The sequence below is a fragment of the Syngnathus floridae genome, chromosome 3 (genome assembly GCF_059516105.1).
Source record: "Syngnathus floridae isolate MCC-2025c chromosome 3, RoL_Sflo_1.0, whole genome shotgun sequence".
NCBI lineage: Eukaryota > Metazoa > Chordata > Actinopteri > Syngnathiformes > Syngnathidae > Syngnathus > Syngnathus floridae.
Window position 1 is genome coordinate 20,660,039 of NC_142415.1, and position 22,027 is coordinate 20,682,065.

General features: G+C 43.1%; 4 protein-coding genes across 5 annotated transcripts; 3 read left to right on the forward strand and 1 right to left on the reverse strand.

Moving 5' to 3' along the window:
- Positions 1-1,098: 1,098 nt before the first annotated feature.
- cul4a (cullin 4A) lies at positions 1,099-6,863 on the reverse strand. Its single transcript, XM_088370240.1, has 20 exons — positions 6,218-6,863; positions 5,642-5,757; positions 5,410-5,514; positions 5,093-5,161; positions 4,930-5,003; positions 4,698-4,860; positions 4,544-4,633; positions 4,381-4,463; positions 4,196-4,263; positions 3,946-4,064; positions 3,664-3,856; positions 3,377-3,481; positions 3,165-3,275; positions 2,961-3,046; positions 2,772-2,879; positions 2,534-2,647; positions 2,364-2,469; positions 2,112-2,284; positions 1,882-2,034; positions 1,099-1,808 (listed from the first exon to the last, which is right to left on the reverse strand). Exons 1-20 carry the CDS (start codon positions 6,351-6,353, stop codon positions 1,713-1,715), a joined length of 2,268 nt encoding a protein of 755 aa, XP_088226366.1. The 5' UTR covers positions 6,354-6,863; the 3' UTR covers positions 1,099-1,712.
- Positions 6,864-7,114: 251 nt separating this feature from the next.
- Positions 7,115-13,053, forward strand: tgfbrap1 (transforming growth factor, beta receptor associated protein 1). The gene is made up of 13 exons (XM_088370239.1): positions 7,115-7,307; positions 8,100-8,815; positions 8,886-9,080; positions 9,169-9,323; positions 9,419-9,501; positions 9,573-9,753; positions 9,833-9,993; positions 10,248-10,305; positions 10,382-10,525; positions 10,622-10,759; positions 10,965-11,124; positions 11,211-11,677; positions 11,750-13,053. Exons 2-13 carry the CDS (start codon positions 8,119-8,121, stop codon positions 11,936-11,938), a joined length of 2,628 nt encoding a protein of 875 aa, XP_088226365.1. The 5' UTR covers positions 7,115-7,307; positions 8,100-8,118; the 3' UTR covers positions 11,939-13,053.
- Positions 13,054-13,173: 120 nt separating this feature from the next.
- LOC148401067 (F-box/LRR-repeat protein 3-like) lies at positions 13,174-17,758 on the forward strand. Its single transcript, XM_088370243.1, has 6 exons — positions 13,174-13,480; positions 14,067-14,262; positions 14,366-14,530; positions 14,618-14,740; positions 15,147-15,318; positions 15,573-17,758. Exons 2-6 carry the CDS (start codon positions 14,068-14,070, stop codon positions 16,211-16,213), a joined length of 1,296 nt encoding a protein of 431 aa, XP_088226369.1. The 5' UTR covers positions 13,174-13,480; position 14,067; the 3' UTR covers positions 16,214-17,758.
- Positions 17,759-18,190: 432 nt separating this feature from the next.
- LOC148401068 (LIM and senescent cell antigen-like-containing domain protein 1) lies at positions 18,191-21,970 on the forward strand. Of its 2 annotated transcripts, none has more exons than XM_088370245.1 (10): positions 18,191-18,370; positions 18,897-19,053; positions 19,136-19,202; positions 19,475-19,595; positions 19,726-19,875; positions 19,960-20,110; positions 20,187-20,279; positions 20,353-20,401; positions 20,466-20,541; positions 20,679-21,476. In XM_088370245.1, exons 1-10 carry the CDS (start codon positions 18,342-18,344, stop codon positions 20,800-20,802), a joined length of 1,017 nt encoding a protein of 338 aa, XP_088226371.1. In that variant the 5' UTR covers positions 18,191-18,341; the 3' UTR covers positions 20,803-21,476. The 2 variants fall into 2 exon arrangements, with proteins under 2 accessions (XP_088226371.1, XP_088226370.1); XM_088370244.1 differs by lacking the exon at positions 20,679-21,476 and adding an exon at positions 21,536-21,970 and having other exon boundaries at positions 18,194-18,370.
- The last annotated feature ends 57 nt before the right edge of the window (positions 21,971-22,027 follow it).

Sequence of the window (22,027 nt, forward strand, 5' to 3'; positions counted from 1 at the left end):
AGGAAACTTGTGTCTAACCTTTAGGACAATGTAGTATTGCTCCAATTGTTCGTTTTCATTCCTTTAGAAGTCCGTTTTCGCGTGTTAGCACGATCGTGAATTAGCATTTTTCCGCTAACTCGTTAGCCTGCCCAGTACTTCTTGTTGGTGACCGTACTTCGCGGATTTCACTTATCGTGGGTGGTTTTTGGAACCAATTATCTGCGATAAACGAGGGATTACTGTATATAATTGTTGTTTATATCTAAGGGTAATAGGTGGAGTTCATACATTTGCATAAGCTCACACTTATACGATATGATAAAAATGAGTTTGACACCCTTGAACTAAAATATGGACATTGCTGATATTTTATTATTAGGCTGACAGGATATAGAGTATAAACCAAACTTTAACAAAAAACAGAGTAGGCCATGTCCTGGGGAAAAAAAAACATCCGGCCTTTTCCTGTTCTTTTATAATCAGTAGAAAAAAGGTTGGTTGCACAAAACACGGCCGTGTCTCCCACAAATGGTCAACTCATCTATAGTGGGGTATTAATGTCATCTTCTGGTGGTGGTTTCAATTTCTTGACATGCTTCTTTGAAGAATTTACGCATCAACACTGCGTGAGTTTCTGGAATAGCTTTCTTGACAACACCCCATACATAACTCCAGTGAGTGCATTAATATAACACAAATATTGGACAATTAATTGAACTCTATAAAAGGAGAAATGAATAAAAGTTTCATTCACATTATTGTACTCATTGTATGACTATATTCATGAGGTTAGCATATGGCAGTCCAGTCTCACTCATACACACAACACAGCTCCAAAGTGCATGTCGTGTGGTCAGTCAGCTGACAGGCATCAATTCACGAGGGAGTGTAAAGCCCCAGCAGAAAGGCAGACTGCTTTTAATATTGCTCTTCAACACTTGGCATAATCCTGCAACATTCTCCTCACACATCTTGAACAGCAGACAAGCCAATTTAGAAACTGAAATCACATTGCTCTGCCGACCATTTTTCAGTTTCACAATGAGCGCTTCATATGTAGATAAAAAACTGTAGCGGAATCCTCCTGGAAAATAACAGCACGTAGGTGCCAAGTCATTCATTAAATGTGCTTTTATTTACTTTTGTCATTGGAACATTGAAAACAACCTAGTAATAATTTCAAATGGGGGGGAAAAAAAACAGCACGTGACACTAGAGCAATTTGAATAAACGAACAAGATACCCTCAAAAATAGTCCAAAGTAGTTCACCTGCATTGTCATCAGCCACAAACCTTTCTCCACATAACAATCGGATTTGACAAACTTTATAAGGAGGGCGGGGGTCTTGGGGAAGAACTTAAACAAGTAAAATAAAACACCTACCCCTCCCAAAAAAAAAAAAAAAATCACGCTGAAATGATTTCAGAGCAAAGCAATAGAGGGAAAAACAAACGAACCATCCCCTCCCACAGCAGTAAAACGAAGCAAAGTGAAAAGAAAGTGCTTGTCTTTTTTTTTTTTGGACACCTCCAGCCTCCTCTCAGACTTAACTCCGGAGCCATCGCATGTGGGACAAAACCCAGGCAAGTCTGGACTCAGGATCAATAAATCATCTGGATGCTGTGCCCAATATCGTGGCACCAAGAAGAAACTTGGTGGCTGAAGGATCGTGGGGCCAGCCGTTCGTACACTTGACGAATACATGGCTTTGTAGTGCTGCCCCCTCCCCTCAGGCGACATAGTGGTACTGGTTCGGACTCTCCTTGTCCCGCTCCATGTAGTCTCTGTCTATGAGGGACTCGATACGCTTTTTCAAGTCGCCAGGCTGTGGGGAGAAAAGTGAGTCAGTCGTGAGCGTGCATGGACGTGTACCGAGGGAGGCGATTTTGATCAGTCACCTTGACGGGGAACTTCAACTGGTTGTAGAGCTCCGACACGAGTAAGTTGTGACTCAGAGTCTTTCTCATCTTCATGATGCGTACCACAGCGGCATCAATTTGATACTGCCGGTCTTGAAACACCCGCTCTGTGGTGCTGACCTGCTCCTCTACCTACAAGGGGAAATGTCATTTCATAGCAAAGCAAGATTTGATTTGCGGAATGGCCGCGACGTGGAACGTCTCCTTACGGTTTCTTTCATTTGGATCTGGTTGATCTTGATGCGGAAGAGTTTGTGTCTGAAATCGTTATTGAAACTGAAACGGTCACCGTCCTCCACGTCTTTCCCCCGTGGAATCTTATTGAGGACGCGGGCTTTTCCACAGGCCAGGGACTGCAATGTACGTTTGAGCTCGCCCTCTTCTGTGAGAGTAGGCAAACGAGAAGGTATCCCTCAGGGTGTGTCTACTCAATCACCTCCTTAATAATGAAGACCACTAACCTATACCCGTGGCGGTACCGATCTCCTCCATGCTGAATTCTTCACCCTCGTTGAACATCAGCAGCACTAACGTCTGGAACAGGGAGACCTGCAGCTCCTTCCTTCCCTGGGGGATTCCGAAGAAAGTTTTCAGGGCAATTCTTCGGAGCTACAATGACAAATGAACTTACTTCTTTAAACTCTGCCTTCAGCACAGCGTGGCCGAGTGTGGGCTGCCACTGCAGTTTTCTCCCGCTGTGCTTCCCCAAGTAGAACAGCTTAAACACTTCCTGGAGTTTTACCATCTATATTAAAAAAAAAAAAAAAAAAAAAGTACTGGAAAGGTCAGATATGATGTGAAGTGTAAGCAATATGGTTTTTGTCAAAGATTGAAAAACAACTTGAATATCTCCTCGATCAGATACTTACTTCTGAGGGCAAATGGACTTCCATGGGCAAGTACGAAGGCCAGTACCCCATGGTCAGGATGTTGACGGTTAGTTCAATATTGCTTGGCTCGCTCTGGTTTTGCGTGTACTGAGAGGAAAGAGGACAAATTGATATGACCTTGTGGCATCGGCAGGTTACATTTTTAAAAGAGCACCATGTGGACAGCACCTGCTTGAACTGGATCATAATGTCTTTGGAGAGTTCCATGTCCTTAAACATCCCTTCGAGCTTACTGGTAAATGCTGCTCCACATTCTGTAGGAAGTCAACAGCACAAACATGAGCACTACAACATGTTTTATGGTATAAAAAGAGCATTGCCATTGAAGGATGTACAAAATTTACAATTTGTAATAATGACATCTTGGCTTACCATGTTTCAGCTTGGACAGCATTGACTTTTCAGCATCGACAGAAGCACTCTTGCCAACCAGCAGACGCTTGGCCAAGTCTTTCTTGTAAAACGCTTCAAAGACATCTTTTCCTGGATGACAAAACAAGACAACACGGTGAATGTTGTGATGCGCGTTGCCACAGTAGCATCACAACTCATTTTCAACGTGCCACTAAAAATGTGTCACTCACCGTGAATGAAGCGGAATATGATCATGATCTTGTCGAGAATTCTCTCCAGCTCTTCCTCTGTTGCCTCTTTGTTACCGGCTCTTAGCTTCGAATCCACGTATTTAGCTGGAATGGAAGTTGACGGTTAATAAATGCTGAAGTTCGATTAAATAATAAAAAAAAACCTTGGATGATGTAACCTAGAACTTCCAAATAAAGCATGAAAATAATGAGAGTACAACAATTAATTTTGAGGTTTTTTTTGAAGGAATTGACTTTAAGTCAAACTCGTTCTTAAGCCAACATACCGATGAGTTCTGCGGGCTTGTTAGGCCTTTTGTTGATAAACGTCTCAAAGGCCTCCTTCATGGCATTGATGAAGCCTTCGCTCCGTGCAAAACAGCTCTGAGCCACATTGTCCATCTTGTCCTTGAAGTCCAGCAGCTCTTGTACCATGTCCTTGTCTTTCTCCGGTGTACAAACAATCTCTTCGCCAAAGGTCTACGGAGAGGAAGGACATAGTAGAAGGTCAACGGGGCAGTGCGAGTGGGCTGTGCGTGTGTGTGGGTGGCAAGAAGCCATGAGCACACCTTGATGTAGTCCCTCCAAAACTGCAGCAAAGTGGACAGTCCGTCCTTCACCTTGCTGAACAGTTGGTAGAGGAGGGCCAGCTCCGTCACACGGTTCCCGTCCAGAAGAATGCTCAATCCTGTCACAATGTCAAGTAAATTGCCCTTTAATATTTTAATATTAAAATTGCTCATCGGAATAATCGGTGAATGGTGAAACCTTTTCAATATAACGCACATGAATAAATCAAATATTTGTGGGCCAACGTACCTTTTTGCAGTATTGTGGACATGTGCTCTCCTAAAAGTTGTTTTTCAACGCAGTTAATGAGAGGCTTCCTAAAAAAAAAAAAAAGAAAATGGAACGAAACATGGACACAAAAGCTGATGACAAATATTTCTCACTGTCTGGATTGAAATGAGTTGATATTTTGACAACGTAAATGCAAGTATTACTGGGTGCTCAGGTCGAGGTAGCTCACGACGCGATCGTTCTCCTCCTCCAACCGACGAGCCACATGGTGCAGGTACTCGGGCACCTGGTGGCATGGAAAACACACATTGATGCAAAATAGTGGCGCCGGCTTTCGTCCGTGCCGACATCACAGACGCCACTCACGTCTCTGTCTTGCATCAAACGCTGTCCCTCCGCAGCGTACAGGCGATTTGTTTCAGACAGAAATCGCTCTTCAAAAGCCACTTTATAGACCTACAAAGGCATCAGATGAGAATAAAAGGGCTGCTTTCAGTATGCGTGGCGCTCAGTTGTCTACCTGGAGGTCTGAAAGCATTCCCAGCAAGCTTCTCAACAAACTGCGGTCAGCTGTCTCGCCGTTGCGCTCCAGTTCGATCTGCTCCAAAATGCCGTCGACGGTGCGCTTCTGGACAACGCTGTCACTTATGATGTGGATACGGAACAGTTCCAGCCCAGTATCCCTAAAAGGCACAAATAACCAAAGTTGTTATCATTCACCTCAACAGAGTGAGTGCTGGAGTCACATTTACCAGATGGAGGGGAGCAAGGAGCTTTGCAGCACATACGTGCGATCCAGGAAGAGAAAGATGCTTCGAATCATTATCTAAAGAAAACATCCGCATTACACATAGTATGTTATGTACACTCAAAAGTTAAAATGTATAAAAAAGCAAAAAGCTGATCAAACATTACAGTTTGCCGGCAGTGATCCAGCCAGCAGCGATTCATCCTCTTCAGGAAAGACAGGTTGTCCATAGACTCTGTGAACTCCATCTTAAGGAAAAAGGATCTTTGAATTGACCAAAAATTCAACAGCCGGTAAATATGGACATACCTCATGGGCATAGGTTACATTATTTTGCTAATTTACCACCATGACTGAGATCCTCCAATGTTAAAAGCAAAAAGTCTCTGCAATAAGTCCGGATCCGAAAGACAGCGAATCCCATTGTCGAGACTCACAAGAACGTCGATGTTGCAGCAGGTAGAGCAAGACGAAAAAAAGGATATTCTCTGAACTGGTAGATCTGGGCCCGCACGTGATCCTCGCATACCTGCCGTAGCTGCTTGTACAACGTGGGCGAGACTTTATACGAACACAGGTTCTCCACAGCCTTCGACAAAACGGAAAAATAAAGAAAAATCAAATTATCAGTCGGGCCTGATGGATATAAAGGATTTCATTTCATTCAAAACTGACTGAAAGGGAACAGATAAACTTGCAATAAAATGACAGCAAACCTGATAGAGCTCTTCAAGGCTGTACTTGATGGATGTGCTGTTCTGGATGGCACTGACTGCATCTCGCAGTTTCAACCAAGTGTCCTCTGTGTAGTTCTCGGATAATTTGGGCCGATCTGTAATCAGAAAAAAATCATTTGCTTATTTAAATTACACCGGTTTATTGCTCACTTCCGCTAAACGTTGATAGTTAGGTCAAACTCCACTGAATAAGTAATCGTGTGCTATAATATTTTGAGGAAAGTACAAATAATCAACTTGTAGAGAGGATCCCAGTAGTAGCGTTCCAATTGTTTATTCATAAACGATTGAGTTCTAATAAAATAAGGATGACACTCAACACGTGTACATGAGTCACAAAACTATCCAGCATTGCTCAAAATGGCTCGTACACAAACCTCAACAACATTAGCGTGATCTAAAGTTAAAACATTTGAATTTTATACATTTAATGAGAAACTACCCGATTTGCCATATGTGCACCAGTTATAAAATCATATGTAGATGGGAAGTAGTCATTCTGTCTTTAAATGATAAATGGGGTCACTGTAGCTAACATGATGTTGAGAACAATACCTTTGAAATTTTTAATTACTAATTTCTTGGAAGTGCCAGATTTTCCAGAAGACATGGAGGATGTCCTGGTCATCCCGTTGGTGTCCGTTAAAGCCGAGAAGTTGGCCCTCTTCTCCTGTCTGGTGTCTTCGGCCATGATCAGATTAGCTCTAAAGCTTAACGTTTGCTCCTTCCAAGTGTTTTTGCCAAGTTTTTCCTTTGAATGCCCAGCCGTCTAGTTACCATATAAAGCGTATTCCGTGAACCGCGTATCTTTGGTGATAAGAAAATATGCCACGGTCTTCATACAGAACATCTGCGAGGAAAACCCTGAGTAATGTTAGGTCACTCAAGCAAATAAAACAATAAAGAGCAGCTAGCTAGCTAACAGTGTGCTTCTGTAACTGTAGCATACTTGAGGTAGTAGCCGCGACGCATTAGCATCAGTGCTAATCCACAAAACGTTTGACGAGTTGGTTAAATTTCAATATCTTGAGCTAGCGAAACTAAATCGAATCCGCGTAATGATTCGGGTTTGTGTCATCAGTCCGTGTTATTCATGCTGACAAGAGTGAGACGATTTCTTTCTTTTTGTTTTTGTTTTTTTTGCCCAAACGACTAGCTTGCACAACAAAATGGCTTTTCAGTTCATTTGGACAGGTGCATCTTGGGTGATAAGGAAGCGAATTGCGTTCAAGTGCACTTTGGAAATAAGTGTTCTCAAGACATGACACATAAACTTTATGAATACATTTAGATGATACCTTAAAGGATAACATGAAAAGTGCACGTAATGTAATTAATTATCGGGGCTTTCTTTCTTCGAGTTTTGTTTTTTGAAAGCAAACGATTGATTTAGGAACACGGATTTCCTGTTGCTGAATGGTCTTGAATGCAACTCTGAAGAGTCAGCTCAAGTGAGAGTGGATGCTTTGGGCGGTGTTTAATTCTGGGTTGACGCGATCTAGCGCCCCCATTCATGCCATATCCCTGCGGTGTTTAGTCACCTGTCAAAATGGACCTGTTGATATTTGTCTGTCTTTAGCTTTTGTGATTATTGTAGTGCTAAATCCCTCTGTTTCCAGTCTCTCTCGGTGAGGACGTCTGATCGGTAAGTTATGCCAGCAAGCATGAGGGAAACTGGATAGAGAGTTGGTACACATCGATCGTCTTCAGGGAAAAAAGGCTGTTTTGGAAACGTTGTATTTGTTCATGCAAGTGTCATTCTACTTGTTTGCGTGTAAACCTGTTTGATCACATTATTAAAAAAATAAATAAATAAAAACATGGCCAGTCACAAAATGCTTGCTAGCACTTGCATCAGACCATTCAGTAGAGGCTAACCTTAGCTTCGTCTTCAATGAATTAAAAACAAGGTAAGATTTCCTCACGAATGTGTCGACTTGCCACGCTGTTCAATTTCATTGTGTCACGTTTTACCAACGTCAACAAGTCAATCCCGTGACTGAACTTAGCCTCCATGATTTTGACAGCCTAGCTAGCACTAACGTTAGCATTTGAGGGCGTAGCTTCTGTTTGTATGTGTGCTGTAGCTTGTAAACATCACAAGAAACAGTCATAAGTGACATACAAAATAGTGTTGAAAGGATAAAAGGAACAATTGTCATATTGTTAGGCTACATCAGATTTTGGACCTAGCTAAACTCTGGAGTGTACATACATTACAAGGAAACCATGCAGTAGATCAACTGCATGTATTTTAGCTACTAAGTGCCAAAAACGGCTTTAATTTCTGACTTACTTTTTGCCCACATGTAATATAGTCCTTTCAAATTTGCTCAAAATGCAATTCAGCAGTGATATGAATCACTAAGTGTGATCAATAGCCATACTGATCATTCTTGAACAGATCAAATGATTCCTGCCATTCTTCTTCCTCTAGTTTCAATGCCTTGACCAAGATGAGCGTGAAGGCCTTCGAGCTCATCCCCGCGGTGGAGCGGGACCTCCTCATGGGCGACAAGGCTCGCATCAACATAGAATGTTTAGAATGTTGCGGGAAACACTTGTATGTGGGGACCAACGATTGCTTCATCCATCACTTCCTGCTGGACGAGCTCACTTCCGCCAAAGGGAAACTGACTTACTCGGCTCAGAAGCAGCTGCACAAATACTTAGGCCTTAAGAAACCAGTGGCCGAGCTGCGGGCTGCCTCCGCTTTGGAGCGTCTCATCGTCCTTTGCGACGGGATACTTTTTCTTGTGGACATGGTGACGCTGGAAAATGTGCCGTCAGCATCGGGAGGCGATGTCAAGATTAGAGGCGTGACGTCATTCTGCATTAATGAGAACCCGGTGAATGGCGATCCATTCTGCGTGGAGATGGGTGTCCTTTCTTCGAAGCGTAGGACAGTGCAAATTTACACGGTATATGAAGACAGGGTGCAGCTGCTCAAGGAGGTGAGCACACCGGAGCAACCCTGTGCCGTCAGTCTGGATGGTTACTTCCTGTGCCTGGCGTTGGCCACGCAGTACATGATCCTGAACTACAAAACAGAAGCTGCCCAAGATCTCTTCCCTTACAACAGCGACGAGCGAAGACCTATCGTCAAAAGGATCGCCCGGGAGGAGTTCCTCTTGGCCGCACCAGGTGGTCTTGGTAGGTTGTGGAGTGAATGATTCTCCCTTCGTACGATATATCAAGTCTTTTTCACGTCTCCACCCACCAGGAATGTTTGCCAACGCCGAAGGGGCTTCTCAACGAGCCCCCGTCAACTGGTCCGAGAGTGTGATCGGTGCGGCTGTGTGCTTCCCGTACGTGGTGGCCTTGGATGAGAGCTTCATCACCGTCCACAGCATGTTGGATCAACAGCTAAAACAGACACTGTCGTTCAGGGATGGACACATTCTGCAAGACTTTGAAGGTATCGAGTCTTTTTCTCCCTCATTTTCCAAACAGGATGTGGGGCAGATGGGTTCTGACCCATGAGTGCTGCTTTTTTTTTTTTAAAGGGAAGGTGATTGTGGCGTCTACTAAAGCTGTGTATGTTATGGTGCCCTTGCCGCTGGAGAGACAGATCCAGGACTTACTGGCCAGCCATCGAGTGGAGGAGGCACTTGTTCTTACAGAGGGAGCTCAACGAAATATTCCCAAAGAAAGGTTTTTGGTAATAAACAGTCTCTTTATGCTGTCTTCTGTAATAAAAGATGCACACGGTGCAACCCAACATAATATTTTTTTTTCTCCTAATTTTGTTCGCAGATTTTGTACAAAAGGATCCAACAACAGGCAGGCTTCATCCAGTTTGGCCAACTTGAGTTTGTCGACGCAAAAGAACATTTCAGGTAAAGGTTTCTATACGGCACAGAGTTGTCAAAGGCAGGCCGCCACTTACGTTTGTTCTTCTCCTTGGCAGGAAAGGTCAGCTGGATGTGCGCGAGCTGATTTCACTCTACCCACTGCTACTGCCAGCTTCTTCATCCTTCACTCGCTGCCATCCTCCTCTCCACGAGTTTGCGGATCTCAACCACCTGGCACAGGGTGATCAGGACAAAGTGTTGAAATGCAAGAGGTTCCTCATCACTTATTTGACAGAGGTAACAGAAAATTTATTCTCAGAGCGTTAATGCTTTTTTGCCATCCACGTGCCTTTGACACACGTTGCTCACTTTGCAGGTTCGAAACACGGAGGACGTTAACGGTTGCAGAGAGGATGTGGACACTGCATTGCTAAAGTTATACGCCGAACAGAATCACGAGAGCCTTCTCGACCTGCTAGCATCAGACAACGCCTGCCTGCTCGCAGACTGCGTACCCTGGCTGGAGAAATATCAGAAGTGTGTACTATGCTCTGTGTGTTTTTGTTTTCCATCCCTTTCCTTTCAGGAAACAGGTTACCAATATTTTACCATAAAACTGAAACTGGTCTGCACTTTAGACTTTTTGTTTAATGTTTAATTGATGGGGTACCTGACTTCTCTTTCAAGAGTCATCTGGAACAATTTCCACCCTAGTACGGGTTCTGTCAACTTTTAAGCATACAATATGAAAAATATATATATTAAAGATTTTTCCTGCTTCCCTGTCGCAGATATTTTGCACTCGGGCTGCTTTACCACTCTAACGATCAGGATCCGGCAGCACTTCAGGTAAAAGCAAACCGTGACGCCGCACTGATGTGACAGGACAGAATTATTGATGCACCTTTTTTTTGTTGATGTCCAGATGTGGATTCGGGTTGCAGACATGGAACTGCAAGACTCGACGAGACCTGATCTCTTTGAGTACATTGTCGATTTTCTCAGTTCCGCTGCCAATCTGGACCTTGTGTGGAAGTATGCAAACTGGGCTCTACACAAGAATCCCACTGTAGGTCAACCTCTATTAGTTGCTTGCAGATGACTAGTTCCTTGTCTCGTGGAATTTAGTTACAATGGTAACCCAGGCATTCATTTTTCTTCATAGACAGCTGTCCAAATCTTCACTAAGAGGTGTGCCGGTCAGTCAGACTTGAATCCTGATGACGCCATTACATTCCTGGAAAAGCACAGGGAGGCTCTTCTTCTCTACTTGGAACACCTGGTGCTTGAACGACGGATTGAGGTAGCCCTCGCTGAATCTTCTGGATGGGGACAGAAACGGAGCATCTTCTCAAACTTTTTAAATACAGCATGAAAGTTTTTAGGGGGATTTTTTTTTCTAGTTATTTTAACATGCAAACCTATAAAATAAGTGCCACTGTTCAGACTATTTGTGAGGCTCTTTAAATTGCAAATTGGTAAATTGCAGTTCTGATTTTTGTCGGTAGGAGGAGCAATTCCACACGCATCTGGCAGTCTTATACCTGGAAAGGGTCTTTTCTTTACTGTCAGAGTGTCCAACCAATGAAGAGCAGCTCAGTCGATCCAGAGAGAAACTCCAGGCTCTTCTCAGGGAGTCCAATATTTACAGAGTTCAGTATCTTTTAGGTGAGATCATCGTGGAAGCATTTTGATGAAGGCTCTCTTCTGTTTGATGGGGCCACATCTTTTTTTTTCTCTTCTTCTGTGTTTAGGTAAAATAGAAAACTGTGAGCAACTGCTGCTGGAATGTGCAATTCTACATGGAAAGTTGGAGGAGCACGATAAAGCTCTCCACATTTTGGTGCACAAGCTGAGAGACTTCCAATCTGCCGAGGCCTTTTGCATTTGGGCCTCGGCTTGTCAGGATTCCGCCTACAGACAGCAACTCTTCCACCGCCTCTTGGGGATATATCTTGACAAAAGCACCACAAATAAATCCCAGTCAGCAGTGTGCAATGACAGCAGCGAGCTAGAAATGGCAGCGGTTGACCTCCTGAATCGTCACGGAGAGTCTTTCGATCCCGTCCACGTGCTGAGGATGCTGCCGGAAAGCTGGTCCCTGCAGCTGCTACGGCCCTTTCTGGGTCGAGCCATTCGGGCGAGTATGCACGCCTCCCGCACGTCCCAGATTGCTCTCGGGCTCGCCCGCTCCGAACACCTTCAAGTACTGCACGACAAGGTGAGCGCTTCGTTCCATCCATCCATGCAGCCAGACATAGTGGATGTAAAAAAAATGTTTTGTGTCCTCCAGCTGAAAGAGACAAAGAAGCCAATTGCCGTGTCAACAAAGAAGGGCTGCCACTTATGCCACAACACCTTCAGCGAGCCCGATGTGGTGTGTCTGCCGGGTGGCGTGCCAGTCCACACACACTGCGCCGCCCAAAGAGTGAAAAACACGCCAACAAAGAGACAGTTACCTAATAGCAACAACCACACGTGAGCCTTGGCCCGTCACGCTCGGTGTCAGTGTCATCTTTGATTGGAAGCAACAAAAGAAAGCGGGACGGACGTGCTGGCTTTTGACACGGCTGATGACTTTGGGGACGAGAGCAAAGCATCCTTTGCTGTGGGCAGCTCGGACGGCGGACAGACGTTTGTGGCAAAAGAGGGAAGTTTGGGAGATGGTGGGAATAACAAGGTCAAAAGTTAAATGACCTGTCCCTTCATAATTTGATAATAAACAGCACCGACTCTACACAACTAGAGCTTCACTGTTGCTTTGTCTTTACTTTTTGGTTTCACTCAGCAGGTCTTAGTTCTGTTACAAACTGAGTTAATGCAAGAATATATCGTAACATGCGTAGAACTCATATCTGCATTAGCCTTACTAATCTAACAAGCATCAATGTTAGATGCTAAATTGAAATTGTGACATGAAAAGGCTATTTTTACTCTTTACCTTCTGCCTTAAGTTGTGGTTGTTGTAATTAACAACAGGGTTCCCTATTGATGATTATTCACCTCAAAATTAGCATGATTAATTAAATTGTAACTGACTTCAAACATTTAAAAAGGGAAGGTGGCATTGCTATATTACTCGGGACAAATACCTGAAATCACAATCATAATGTAACAAATAATCTAATGCCCACCAAATAATTGAAATACTTTTGTATTTGAAGTGTTGCACTCTGTTTTGAAAATGTATCATACTTTAAAGCAAAATATACAAACTTCTAAGAACATTTTCCATAGCTCTTTTGAGGAATGTTTTACGATCTGGCATTAGTATTTGAGTTCCTGTGAGATTAGTGGATTTACCCCAAAACAATCTTAAGTGTTTAAAGCTGGATCCACACTCCAAGAGTTGTCAGTATTTCTTTTGAAAGGCACAAACTATAGTATGTACATGTTGATTTCATGTGATCTTTTGTCATCATTCATGACAAGACTTTAAATAATTGGGAATAAAAAAAAAAACATGCTGTTGTGTTTTGTGTTCTGTTATGTGCATCAGCAGTTTGTACCTCTGTCACTTTGCAAATGGTCTACAATGGGGATGCAGTGTTCAATCTGCAAAACCATTACATTTAATAAATTCAAAACTAAACACTTGTTGGTCTGGACTCCATGATCTGCACTTTTAAATTGCAAATTAAATTTCTAGATTAATCTGGAGGCGAATTTCTTTGAGTGATTTAGCGCCTCCTGTTGACCCTTGGCTGTAAGCGCAAGCAGGTCAAGCAGTCGGTTGGTTGGCTTCGAGCTGCCTGCAAAACAAACGCCATCTTTAACCTGACTAACTACCGAAGCAGGCTTTCGTGACGAATCTGGGTTAACGGCTTTAGAGACGAAACGACGTCTGGAAAACTTCAATCCTCGCTAAAATTTACCAATCTTTCGATCGACGATTTATGGATCAATGTTTTTGAGCGGTAGGGCAGCCCGAACGCAGTTTAGTTGTGTCGGACCTGGTTGACGCAGACGGATAGCTTTTTTTTTTTTTTTTTTTTTTTTTTTTTTACACAAACGGTGAAATCAGGTAAATCGAAGATCTTTGAATATACATTTTTCCTTAAACATCGTGTGACTCGACAATTTCATATGAATCCTTTTCCAGAACGCGCTTGCTAATGTCTTGACTCAGCTACATGACATGCGAGTGAGCTAGCTAACTCGTGGTGTTAGTAAGCAAATTACTAATGCAGTCATTTTGAGAAAAACTACAGTGTTTGCATTTTGCACCGGAAACGGTTTTAACGACTTTAAGATAACGTGCTGTTTATGAATTGGTCATGAGACGCTCGTGTTTGTTGTAGCCAAAGGGAGGCGTGTCCACCCCGCTATCATTATCAGGTCAGAGGAGTGGTTGCTATGCTAGCACTCAATATGTTAGCCTAAATATCATTATCCCCCGATCGCCCTTCAAAATAAAATATTATGAAAATCGTCGTGACAGAATAGAAGACAGAAAATCCTTTCTTGTCATGATTAATAATCTACTGTATAACAAGAATGTGTAAATATATAATAATGTAAATTCCATTACTTCAATGTTGTAATTATCTGATCAAGGACATTTTACGATTTTTTACAATTACGACAGTCTACCTGTATGTACCCTCCAGGATGAAACGAGGTCTCCAGGGAACTAAACAGGAGGATGGGGGCGGCACCAGTAGCGGGACTCTCAAGCGGGCTCGTAAACAGAGGCGGGATGCAGAACTTGACGAAGAAGTGGTCCACTGGGAATTGCTACCCCAAGAAGTCCTTCTCCACATTTTCCAGTATCTGCCTCTGCTGGATCGAGCCTACGCTTCTCAGGTACACAAGTCCCCAGTCATTCTTAATTTTTTGAGTGGATTATTTCACTTACCCAGACTTGTACCAGGACCTGATGTGATTTGCATCCGTTTATTGTATGCAGGTGTGCCGGGGCTGGAACCACGCTTTTCACATGCCTGAGCTGTGGAGATGCTTTGAGTTTGAGTTGAATCAGCCAGCTAGCAGCTACCTGAAGGCTACACACCCCGACCTCATTAAACAAATCATCAAAAGGCACGCCAACCACTTGCAGTACGTCAGCTTCAAGGTACCCACCGTCTATCAGGAGAGACGAGAGATGCCGCTGCGGCTGTGCCGTCACATCTCATGTCGGAGTCTGTCTTTTCCGAAACAGGTGGACAGCAGCAGAGAATCGGCAGAAGCGGCATGCGACATCCTCTCTCAGCTTGTTAACTGCTCGCTGAAAACACTGGGCCTCATCTCCACTGCTCGGCCCAGCTTCATGGAGCTGCCTAAGGTCAGCTGAATCTGGTGATGGGAAAATGAAGCTTCAAATTGGTTTTGTGAACCCGTTATAGTATATTTCTTCACTTTTCCAGACGGCACTCAGCATTGAGCTGAAATTGAAATTTTTTCCTGGCTCAGCTATGCCAGTTAGAGAAATGTACACTCGTGCTCATTAGTTTACATAACTTGACCATGTTTAAGGTATGCACCATTTTTTTAAGAAAGCACGAGTGAGCGGGCCAATTTTTATCGTATTCAAATTCAACGATAAGGTATCGTTAAAGCATAGCGAGAAGAAAATAATGACATCGTCCACATTGTCCTCCGTTCTCCCCTTCACCGTTGTCAGTAGTTTATGACTTTCACCACGCACATTTATGTAAACTAAGATTTTTTTTTTTGTATCTGTTCAATAGTCTCACTTCATCTCAGCACTGACGGTGGTTTTCGTGAACTCCAAATCGTTGTCCTCCCTGAAGATTGATGACACGCCCGTCGACGACCCCTCCCTCAAAGTCCTGGTGGCCAATAACAGCGACACGCTGAAACTGCTGAAAATGAGCAGTTGTCCTCACGTGTCACCCGCAGGTACTGACAACAAAGAACAAATTAAGGGATAAGGCCTCGTGATGAATTGTCATTACTATTCCATTGATCTACAACAATTGCGCTATCGCTGCGCAAAGTAGGTGCAGCGATCCATCTTAGGCGAGATCAATTCTGTCGGGCCTGAACTCTGAACAAATTTAAAATGAAGTGCATAGTTTGTGGGCCGAAATGCAAATTGAAAAAAAAAGTCTTTCCTCCTGCGCAATTGTAAGTCGCCTTCTCCTCTCTCTCAGGCATCCTCTGTGTGGCCGATCAGTGCCACGGTTTGAGAGAATTGGCTCTCAATTACCATTTGCTCAGCGACGAGCTCCTCATCGCCCTTTCCTCAGAGAAGCACGTTCACCTGGAGCACCTGCGCATCGACGTGGTGAGTGAGAATCCGGGCCAGCAGTTCCATACCATCAAGAAGAGCAGTTGGGACGCCATGGTGCGCCACTCGCCCAAATTCAACCTGGTCATGTACTTCTTCCTCTACGAGGACGAGTTCGGCCCCTTCTTCCGCGACGAACTGCCCGTCACGCATCTGTATTTCGGCCGCTCGGTCAGTAAAGACGTGCTGGGCCGCGTCGGGCTCACCTGCCCGCGCCTGGTGGAGTTGGTGGTGTGCGCTAACGGGCTGCGGCCGCTGGATGAGGAGCTGATCCGCATAGCCCAACGCTGCACGCAGCTGTCGGCCATCGGCTTGGGGGAGTGCGAAGTGTCCTGCAGCGCCTTTGTGGAGTTTGTCAAGATGTGCGGCGACAGACTGAGCCAGCTGTCAATCATGGAAGAAGTGCTGGTTCCCGATCACCGCTACGGGCTGGATGATATCCACTGGGAGGTGTCCAAGCATCTGGGTCGCGTTTGGTTCCCTGACATGATGCCCACCTGGTGAAGTCGTGTGAGCGTTGAAAGCTGCGTAGAGATTTCTTTGAGAGAATATTAATTGTACCATAAGATATATTAAGACACAGGGGCAAAATAATGAATCTAATTATGTGGGCTCTAAAAGAAATCTTGTAAAATTATTTTCAAGTTGTCCACACGATTTGTATATATTTTCTATGTATATTTATATATATTTAAATGTTTCTGTTTCGACAAAACATTCAGCACTTTGTTCTCGGAGCAACGTGCAGATTTGTCAGGGTGCAGATTTTAGGGATGACCTTTTCTGCGCAAATCACAGAAATGTCTGGAATCGAAGGGCACATTGTGGCAGTTGTATCATGAAGTGTATTTATTGAATCATAAAACCATAACCTGATATAATGGAGAATCCTTGAATTTGGAATTATTAACAGTTACGCTTTTAATTTTGGCTATATACATACTGTCAACCTTTGGCGCCGTGTGAACGAACGCTTAATCACTTTTAATAACCGTTTGCAAAGCACTTTGAGAGATATAAAAATAACATGTTGATGAGATTAAACTTTCAGAGTATGTTTAGGGGTGAACTAGGCCTGGTGGTTAAATACTAGGTAACCAGTTCACAGATAATACAACGGATGGCACTTAGCAATATAGAGTGATCACATGTATGCATGTTTTTTTTTTCATTTTTTTCCCAGTATTACAAATTTGAGATCTCCACACACATGCACTTTGGTTCCAATGAATGATCACAATCCTTAGCTCTTGAGTGTACATATGCATATTTGGCCATTTTCATTCGCGCCGTTTTATCTATTAATGAACTCATTATGATGAATTCCAAATATTTAAGATGAAGGTCATTCTAAAGGGCACCCTGAACATATTTGATAGCCATTCAACATGATTTGAAATGCATGTGGATGGATGATGTTGGTTTAGTGTGAGCTTCAGAATCTTTGAAATGTTCCGTCCTCAGAATGTAGTACATGTTTGTATGAAACTGAGGGCCTTTAACAAAACTATATATACTGCATCATCAAGTGGAGAGCATCTCTTTTGTACAACTCAAAAGTTATGTTGGGATTTTTGGCGAATCCAAGGAAAAATAACCCCAATGCTTGAATGATGTTAATATGCAATTCAAATTCAATCATGGAAATCATCGTAAATCAGTGCTCCAATAACAAGATGACTGATGAAAATGTATTGCTTTAGTGAGATGTTTTCATGTTTCACTATTTTCTTAGCGGTCGAGTGGGAACGTAACTGGATTAAGTCTTAAAATTCACGCAGCACATTTGTGGACTCACTGAAGGACGTCACCCTTGGACCGGTCAATGAAAGAACCCTTTAAATCATTGTGTTGAAACCTTCCATCTATTTTTTGTACCGCTTTGCCTGTTCAAGGTTGACAATCAGCCTTTGTAGTAATTTATTTGCAAATGTTCCCCAGTTGCCACATGGGTATGTGTCCATGACCTCGGCAGTGGATTCTGTTTTTTTTTTTTTTTTGCAATACATTATAATGTCTTAATAAATACATACCATTGGTGGATATAAATATTGTCACTGTATCTGTTTTAGTACAGCTAGAAAATCCATCCTCAAGGTATGTGCACTTGTGCATGACAAAAAATCTTTAAAAAAGTACTTTTACATACATTTAGTACGTAAGGAAACCTGCATATAATTAACACCCATTGAAATACATCTGAGGGTTAATTATAAGATTTTTTTTTAATGAATCAGTCAATTAATTTATAATCAGTATACTTCTGCTAATAATCGGCCTCAATATTTTAAAGTATTAATTATTGGAGAAGAAAGACGACTCGATATAATTAATAATGAGGCATTTGCTTTAGATATTTCCCCAATAAAAGACGATTCTATTCTCAACTTCTTCTGAAGTAGAACAATTAAAACCGGTTCGATTCGATGCACATCGGCAAATCGGGGCGGTGGCGAAGGGGAGTGTATTTACTATCTTGATCCAGCGGGCAAGTCTCTTCACGTGGCGTGACGCCAGTGGCAAGGCTTCACCCCATCCCAGGAAAAAAAAAAAAAAAAAAACTAGTTCCGCGATCATAAGCAACACATCAGTTAACTAAATACGGTTCGATAATCTTGCATGTCAAGAGGTGATGCTGGGTGTGGCCGGAATGACGGGCAGGTGAGTGTTAACATAAACACCGTCAACATTGCTAGCATTCACGGTTGCTAATTTAAGAGCTAGCGCGAGCTAAAGCTACACGTCACTTTGACGAGACGTGTATGATGTAGTAATAACGCTGGAATATGCTCACGATTTGTCAATTATGGACTGATTAGGAAAAGAAATGTACTCTTCGTCAAAAGACTTTTTTTTATCTATTGTGCAAATGTTAGCCAGTTAGCATGCTAATAAGTTATCTCTACCCTGAAACTTTGGTTTGTGTTATTGAATATGTAGGGACGGGAAGTAATAAAAGAGTAATTACTCATACTAATGTGTCCGTGTCAAGACAAAGTCTGTACGTGTTTTTTTTTTTTTAGTTTAGAGATGAGGCCACAGAAATTCAGCCACATCCCTGAGCTTCTCTTCCTCACCAAATTATGTGGTGCAAGAAAAGCATTGAATCAGAAACATTCCTACTTTAATTGACTACATTTTACTTCCTGTTGTGTATTAATGACTACTTTCTTGTGTCATGCAACAGCATCGCCAATGCCCTGGCCAGTGCGGCCTGTGAACGATGCAAGAGTGGCTTTGCTCCCACTGAGAAGATTGTCAACAGCAATGGAGAGTTGTACCATGAACAATGCTTCGTTTGTGCCCAGTGTTTCCAGCAGTTTCCGGAGGGACTCTTCTATGAGGTAGTATTCCATTTCTCATCAGAAAGCATTAATCTTTCCCTCAAAATGCATTTTCTCCTTTGGATCTTTTTTGTTTTTACAGTTTGAAGGCAGAAAATACTGTGAGCACGACTTTCAGATGCTCTTTGCTCCCTGCTGTCGTCAATGTGGTGAGTGTCAAACTACTGCAGTCATAATGAATACTAATAAGGCAAACAAGATGACACAGCTTGTTTGAGAGGACTCCAAACAATTGATGACTCACACTTGAACTTTCCTATATAAAATTCATCATCAGTTTTTTTTGCCGTTATAACTTCAGTTCGCAGTTTTGTTCCTCTGATAACATTGTAAAAAGCACAATCCCAGTGAATTGCTTATCAAAACTGCCAGGAGAAGAACAATTCTGTCTCGTGAATCTATCGCTTGTGATCTCCTTCAGGTGAATTCATCATCGGTCGTGTCATAAAGGCCATGAACAACAGTTGGCACCCCGACTGCTTCTGCTGTGACATCTGCCAGTCTGTGTTGGCTGACGTGGGCTTTGTCAAAAATGCTGGCAGGTTTGCACACCATCTAATTTATTATTTTCAAAGCTCGCATAGCTAAACTGTCGGCTTAAACTAAGAAATACAAATACAAACAATGGTATGTCTCCAGTTAAGACAAATAATTGTTTCTCGAAATGTGCAGGCACCTATGTCGCCCGTGCCATAATCGGGAGAAGGCTCGTGGTCTCGGCAAGTACATCTGCCAGAAGTGCCACGCCATCATCGAAGAGCAACCACTGATCTTTAAGAATGACCCTTACCACCCGGACCACTTCAACTGCAACAATTGCGGGTCAGTACTCTCCGCGGTAGAATGTCGGAGCTCGTCTATCGTGCCTGCTTGGATATTCACAATACCGTCCTGTACTGTCCACAGGAAGGAGCTGACAGCTGAAGCCAGGGAACTGAAAGGCGAACTTTTCTGCTTGCCGTGCCACGACAAGATGGGCGTGCCTATCTGCGGAGCGTGCAGGAGACCCATCGAGGGCCGTGTTGTCAATGCTATGGGCAAGCAGTGGCACGTTGAGGTGAGGGAGCTCGGCCCCTTGCGAGTCTGTTTTCAAATTCATCCCAGAAGCTCATTTGGAACTTTGGTGCCTGCAGCATTTTGTGTGCGCCAAGTGCGAGAAGCCGTTCCTCGGCCATCGCCATTATGAAAGGAAGGGCTTGGCTTACTGCGAAACGCATTACAACCAGGTTTGAACAAAGCGCCCAACGTAAAAATCCAACCTCTCGTTAAATATCTGACTTTTATGCTTTTGTTTTCAAGCTTTTCGGTGATGTGTGTTACCACTGCAACCGTGTGATTGAGGGTGATGGTAAGTATTGATCATAGAAATCTTGGGGGGGTAAAAAAAATCGGAATATTTTTCTCCTCCACAGTGGTGTCCGCTCTCAACAAGGCCTGGTGTGTCAGTTGTTTCTCCTGCTCCACCTGCAACACAAAGCTCACCCTCAAGTAAGTGTTTGTGATAACCAATAACCTTCAATTGCAGCCAGCTAACTTAGAGTACTCAACTTCTTCTGTCCATCTTCTCACTTGTCCCTCCCGATTTCCTCTCTCAACTCTCTACATGCTTCATGTGCGCGGCCCAGAGATAAGTTTGTCGAAATCGACCTGAAGCCCGTATGCAAGCGTTGCTACGAGTGTTTTCCGGAGGAGTTGAAACGCCGACTGGCCCGGCGCGAGCGCAAGAAAAAATCTGCCGCTTCTCAGTAGAGATCTTAACTTTTGCACGTTGCCGGTTGGTGCGGTTTCCGCCTTCCTCCACGTCGTGAATATGCATGACTCGTTATAATATGCACGCATACCTTTTTGGTTTTTCTTTTTCAATGTCAGTTTTAACCTTCTAAAGTACAGCGAGACCCCACTACATGGCAGCAAAGTACTTGTGATGGAGAGAATCATAAAACACCTCTTTGGCACTTTGTAATTGGAAGAAAAAATGGCTTTGAAATGCACCTCCATTTGGTTGATTTTGATTGCCGTAATCGCACACGCTGTCATTCAGTCTTGAAGACGTCAAATTTGGGGGCCTGCAGCATAATTTCAGTCTGATGTGTTGGAGCAGAAAGAGGGAATTGCAAATTGCGGATTACTCGACAGTACAGCAATGATAAAGGCAGGAAGTCATGTTGAAGCGTTTAAGAACCTTTTAAATGTGATGGGGGGGTGGTGCAAGGAGGAGAAGAGTGGGGCAAATCATTCCATCCTGCAGTGTTTTGCAAAAGCATTGCCATGAAAATTGAGACCTGACAGCATCAATGAATAAAACATTTCAGGCAGATAATAAAGGCGTATGCTGTTGTGAAGGAGATGGGATTGCGTCATGTTTCCCAAACTACTTTAATGCTGTTAATGAGCAAAGCAAGACTTGTAGTGAGGTTGAGCCGTACTGATGCACTCCAAAACATACGCAGTCCTAACATGCTCATCCTTCCTGTTTTTGCAGGAACAAATTTGTTGAGTTTGACATGAAGCCTGTTTGTAAAAAGTGCTACGAGAAGTTTCCCCTTGAGCTGAAGAAAAGGCTGAAGAAGCTGGCTGAAGCATTAGGACGCAAATAGGCAAGTTGGCCTGACAATTAAGAACAAAATGGTTTATTTTATGTTTTATAGTTAACGCTTTAAAGAATATATAAGTCTATACGTGTGTATAAAAAATATATCTACTTTCCTAAAGTGACCTTACCCTGTATGTCCCTTTTCTCATGACCATCGAACAAATTATTGTGTCCAATTTATACTTTTACTTGAAATGTATGTCGTGTTTGGTCCAAGCCGTTCCGTGATTATTATGAACAAGACCGATAGAGGATATTTAAAGCCATTTTTGATCAATTGTCCTTGTTTGCTTTCCCAAGTCCAATTAAAAAAAGTAAACAGCATTTTGAAGTTGCCAGTCTTGTATCACTAACACTCTTAAATCTTGGAATATTCATGAT

What these genes read in the sequence shown, in the direction of transcription:
- tgfbrap1 (XM_088370239.1), top strand. Translation starts at nt 8,119, where the DNA reads ATGAGCGTGAAGGCCTTCGAGCTCATCCCCGCGGTGGAGCGGGACCTC. An exon ending in TGGCTGGAGAAATATCAGAA is followed by an intron (nt 9,994 to 10,247) that starts GTGTGTACTATG and finishes TCCCTGTCGCAG; the next exon opens with ATATTTTGCACTCGGGCTGC. An exon ending in CTCTACACAAGAATCCCACT is followed by an intron (nt 10,526 to 10,621) that starts GTAGGTCAACCT and finishes TTTTCTTCATAG; the next exon opens with ACAGCTGTCCAAATCTTCAC.
- cul4a (XM_088370240.1), bottom strand. Translation starts at nt 6,353, where the DNA reads ATGGCCGAAGACACCAGACAGGAGAAGAGGGCCAACTTCTCGGCTTTA. An exon ending in AGTAATTAAAAATTTCAAAG is followed by an intron (nt 5,758 to 6,217) that starts GTATTGTTCTCA and finishes TTCTGATTACAG; the next exon opens with ATCGGCCCAAATTATCCGAG. An exon ending in CATATTCCGCTTCATTCACG is followed by an intron (nt 3,276 to 3,376) that starts GTGAGTGACACA and finishes TTTGTCATCCAG; the next exon opens with GAAAAGATGTCTTTGAAGCG.
- LOC148401067 (XM_088370243.1), top strand. Translation starts at nt 14,068, where the DNA reads ATGAAACGAGGTCTCCAGGGAACTAAACAGGAGGATGGGGGCGGCACC. An exon ending in GCTTCATGGAGCTGCCTAAG is followed by an intron (nt 14,741 to 15,146) that starts GTCAGCTGAATC and finishes TCTGTTCAATAG; the next exon opens with TCTCACTTCATCTCAGCACT. An exon ending in TCCTCACGTGTCACCCGCAG is followed by an intron (nt 15,319 to 15,572) that starts GTACTGACAACA and finishes CCTCTCTCTCAG; the next exon opens with GCATCCTCTGTGTGGCCGAT.
- LOC148401068 (XM_088370245.1), top strand. Translation starts at nt 18,342, where the DNA reads ATGCTGGGTGTGGCCGGAATGACGGGCAG. An exon ending in TTTGTCAAAAATGCTGGCAG is followed by an intron (nt 19,596 to 19,725) that starts GTTTGCACACCA and finishes CGAAATGTGCAG; the next exon opens with GCACCTATGTCGCCCGTGCC. An exon ending in TTCAACTGCAACAATTGCGG is followed by an intron (nt 19,876 to 19,959) that starts GTCAGTACTCTC and finishes TACTGTCCACAG; the next exon opens with GAAGGAGCTGACAGCTGAAG.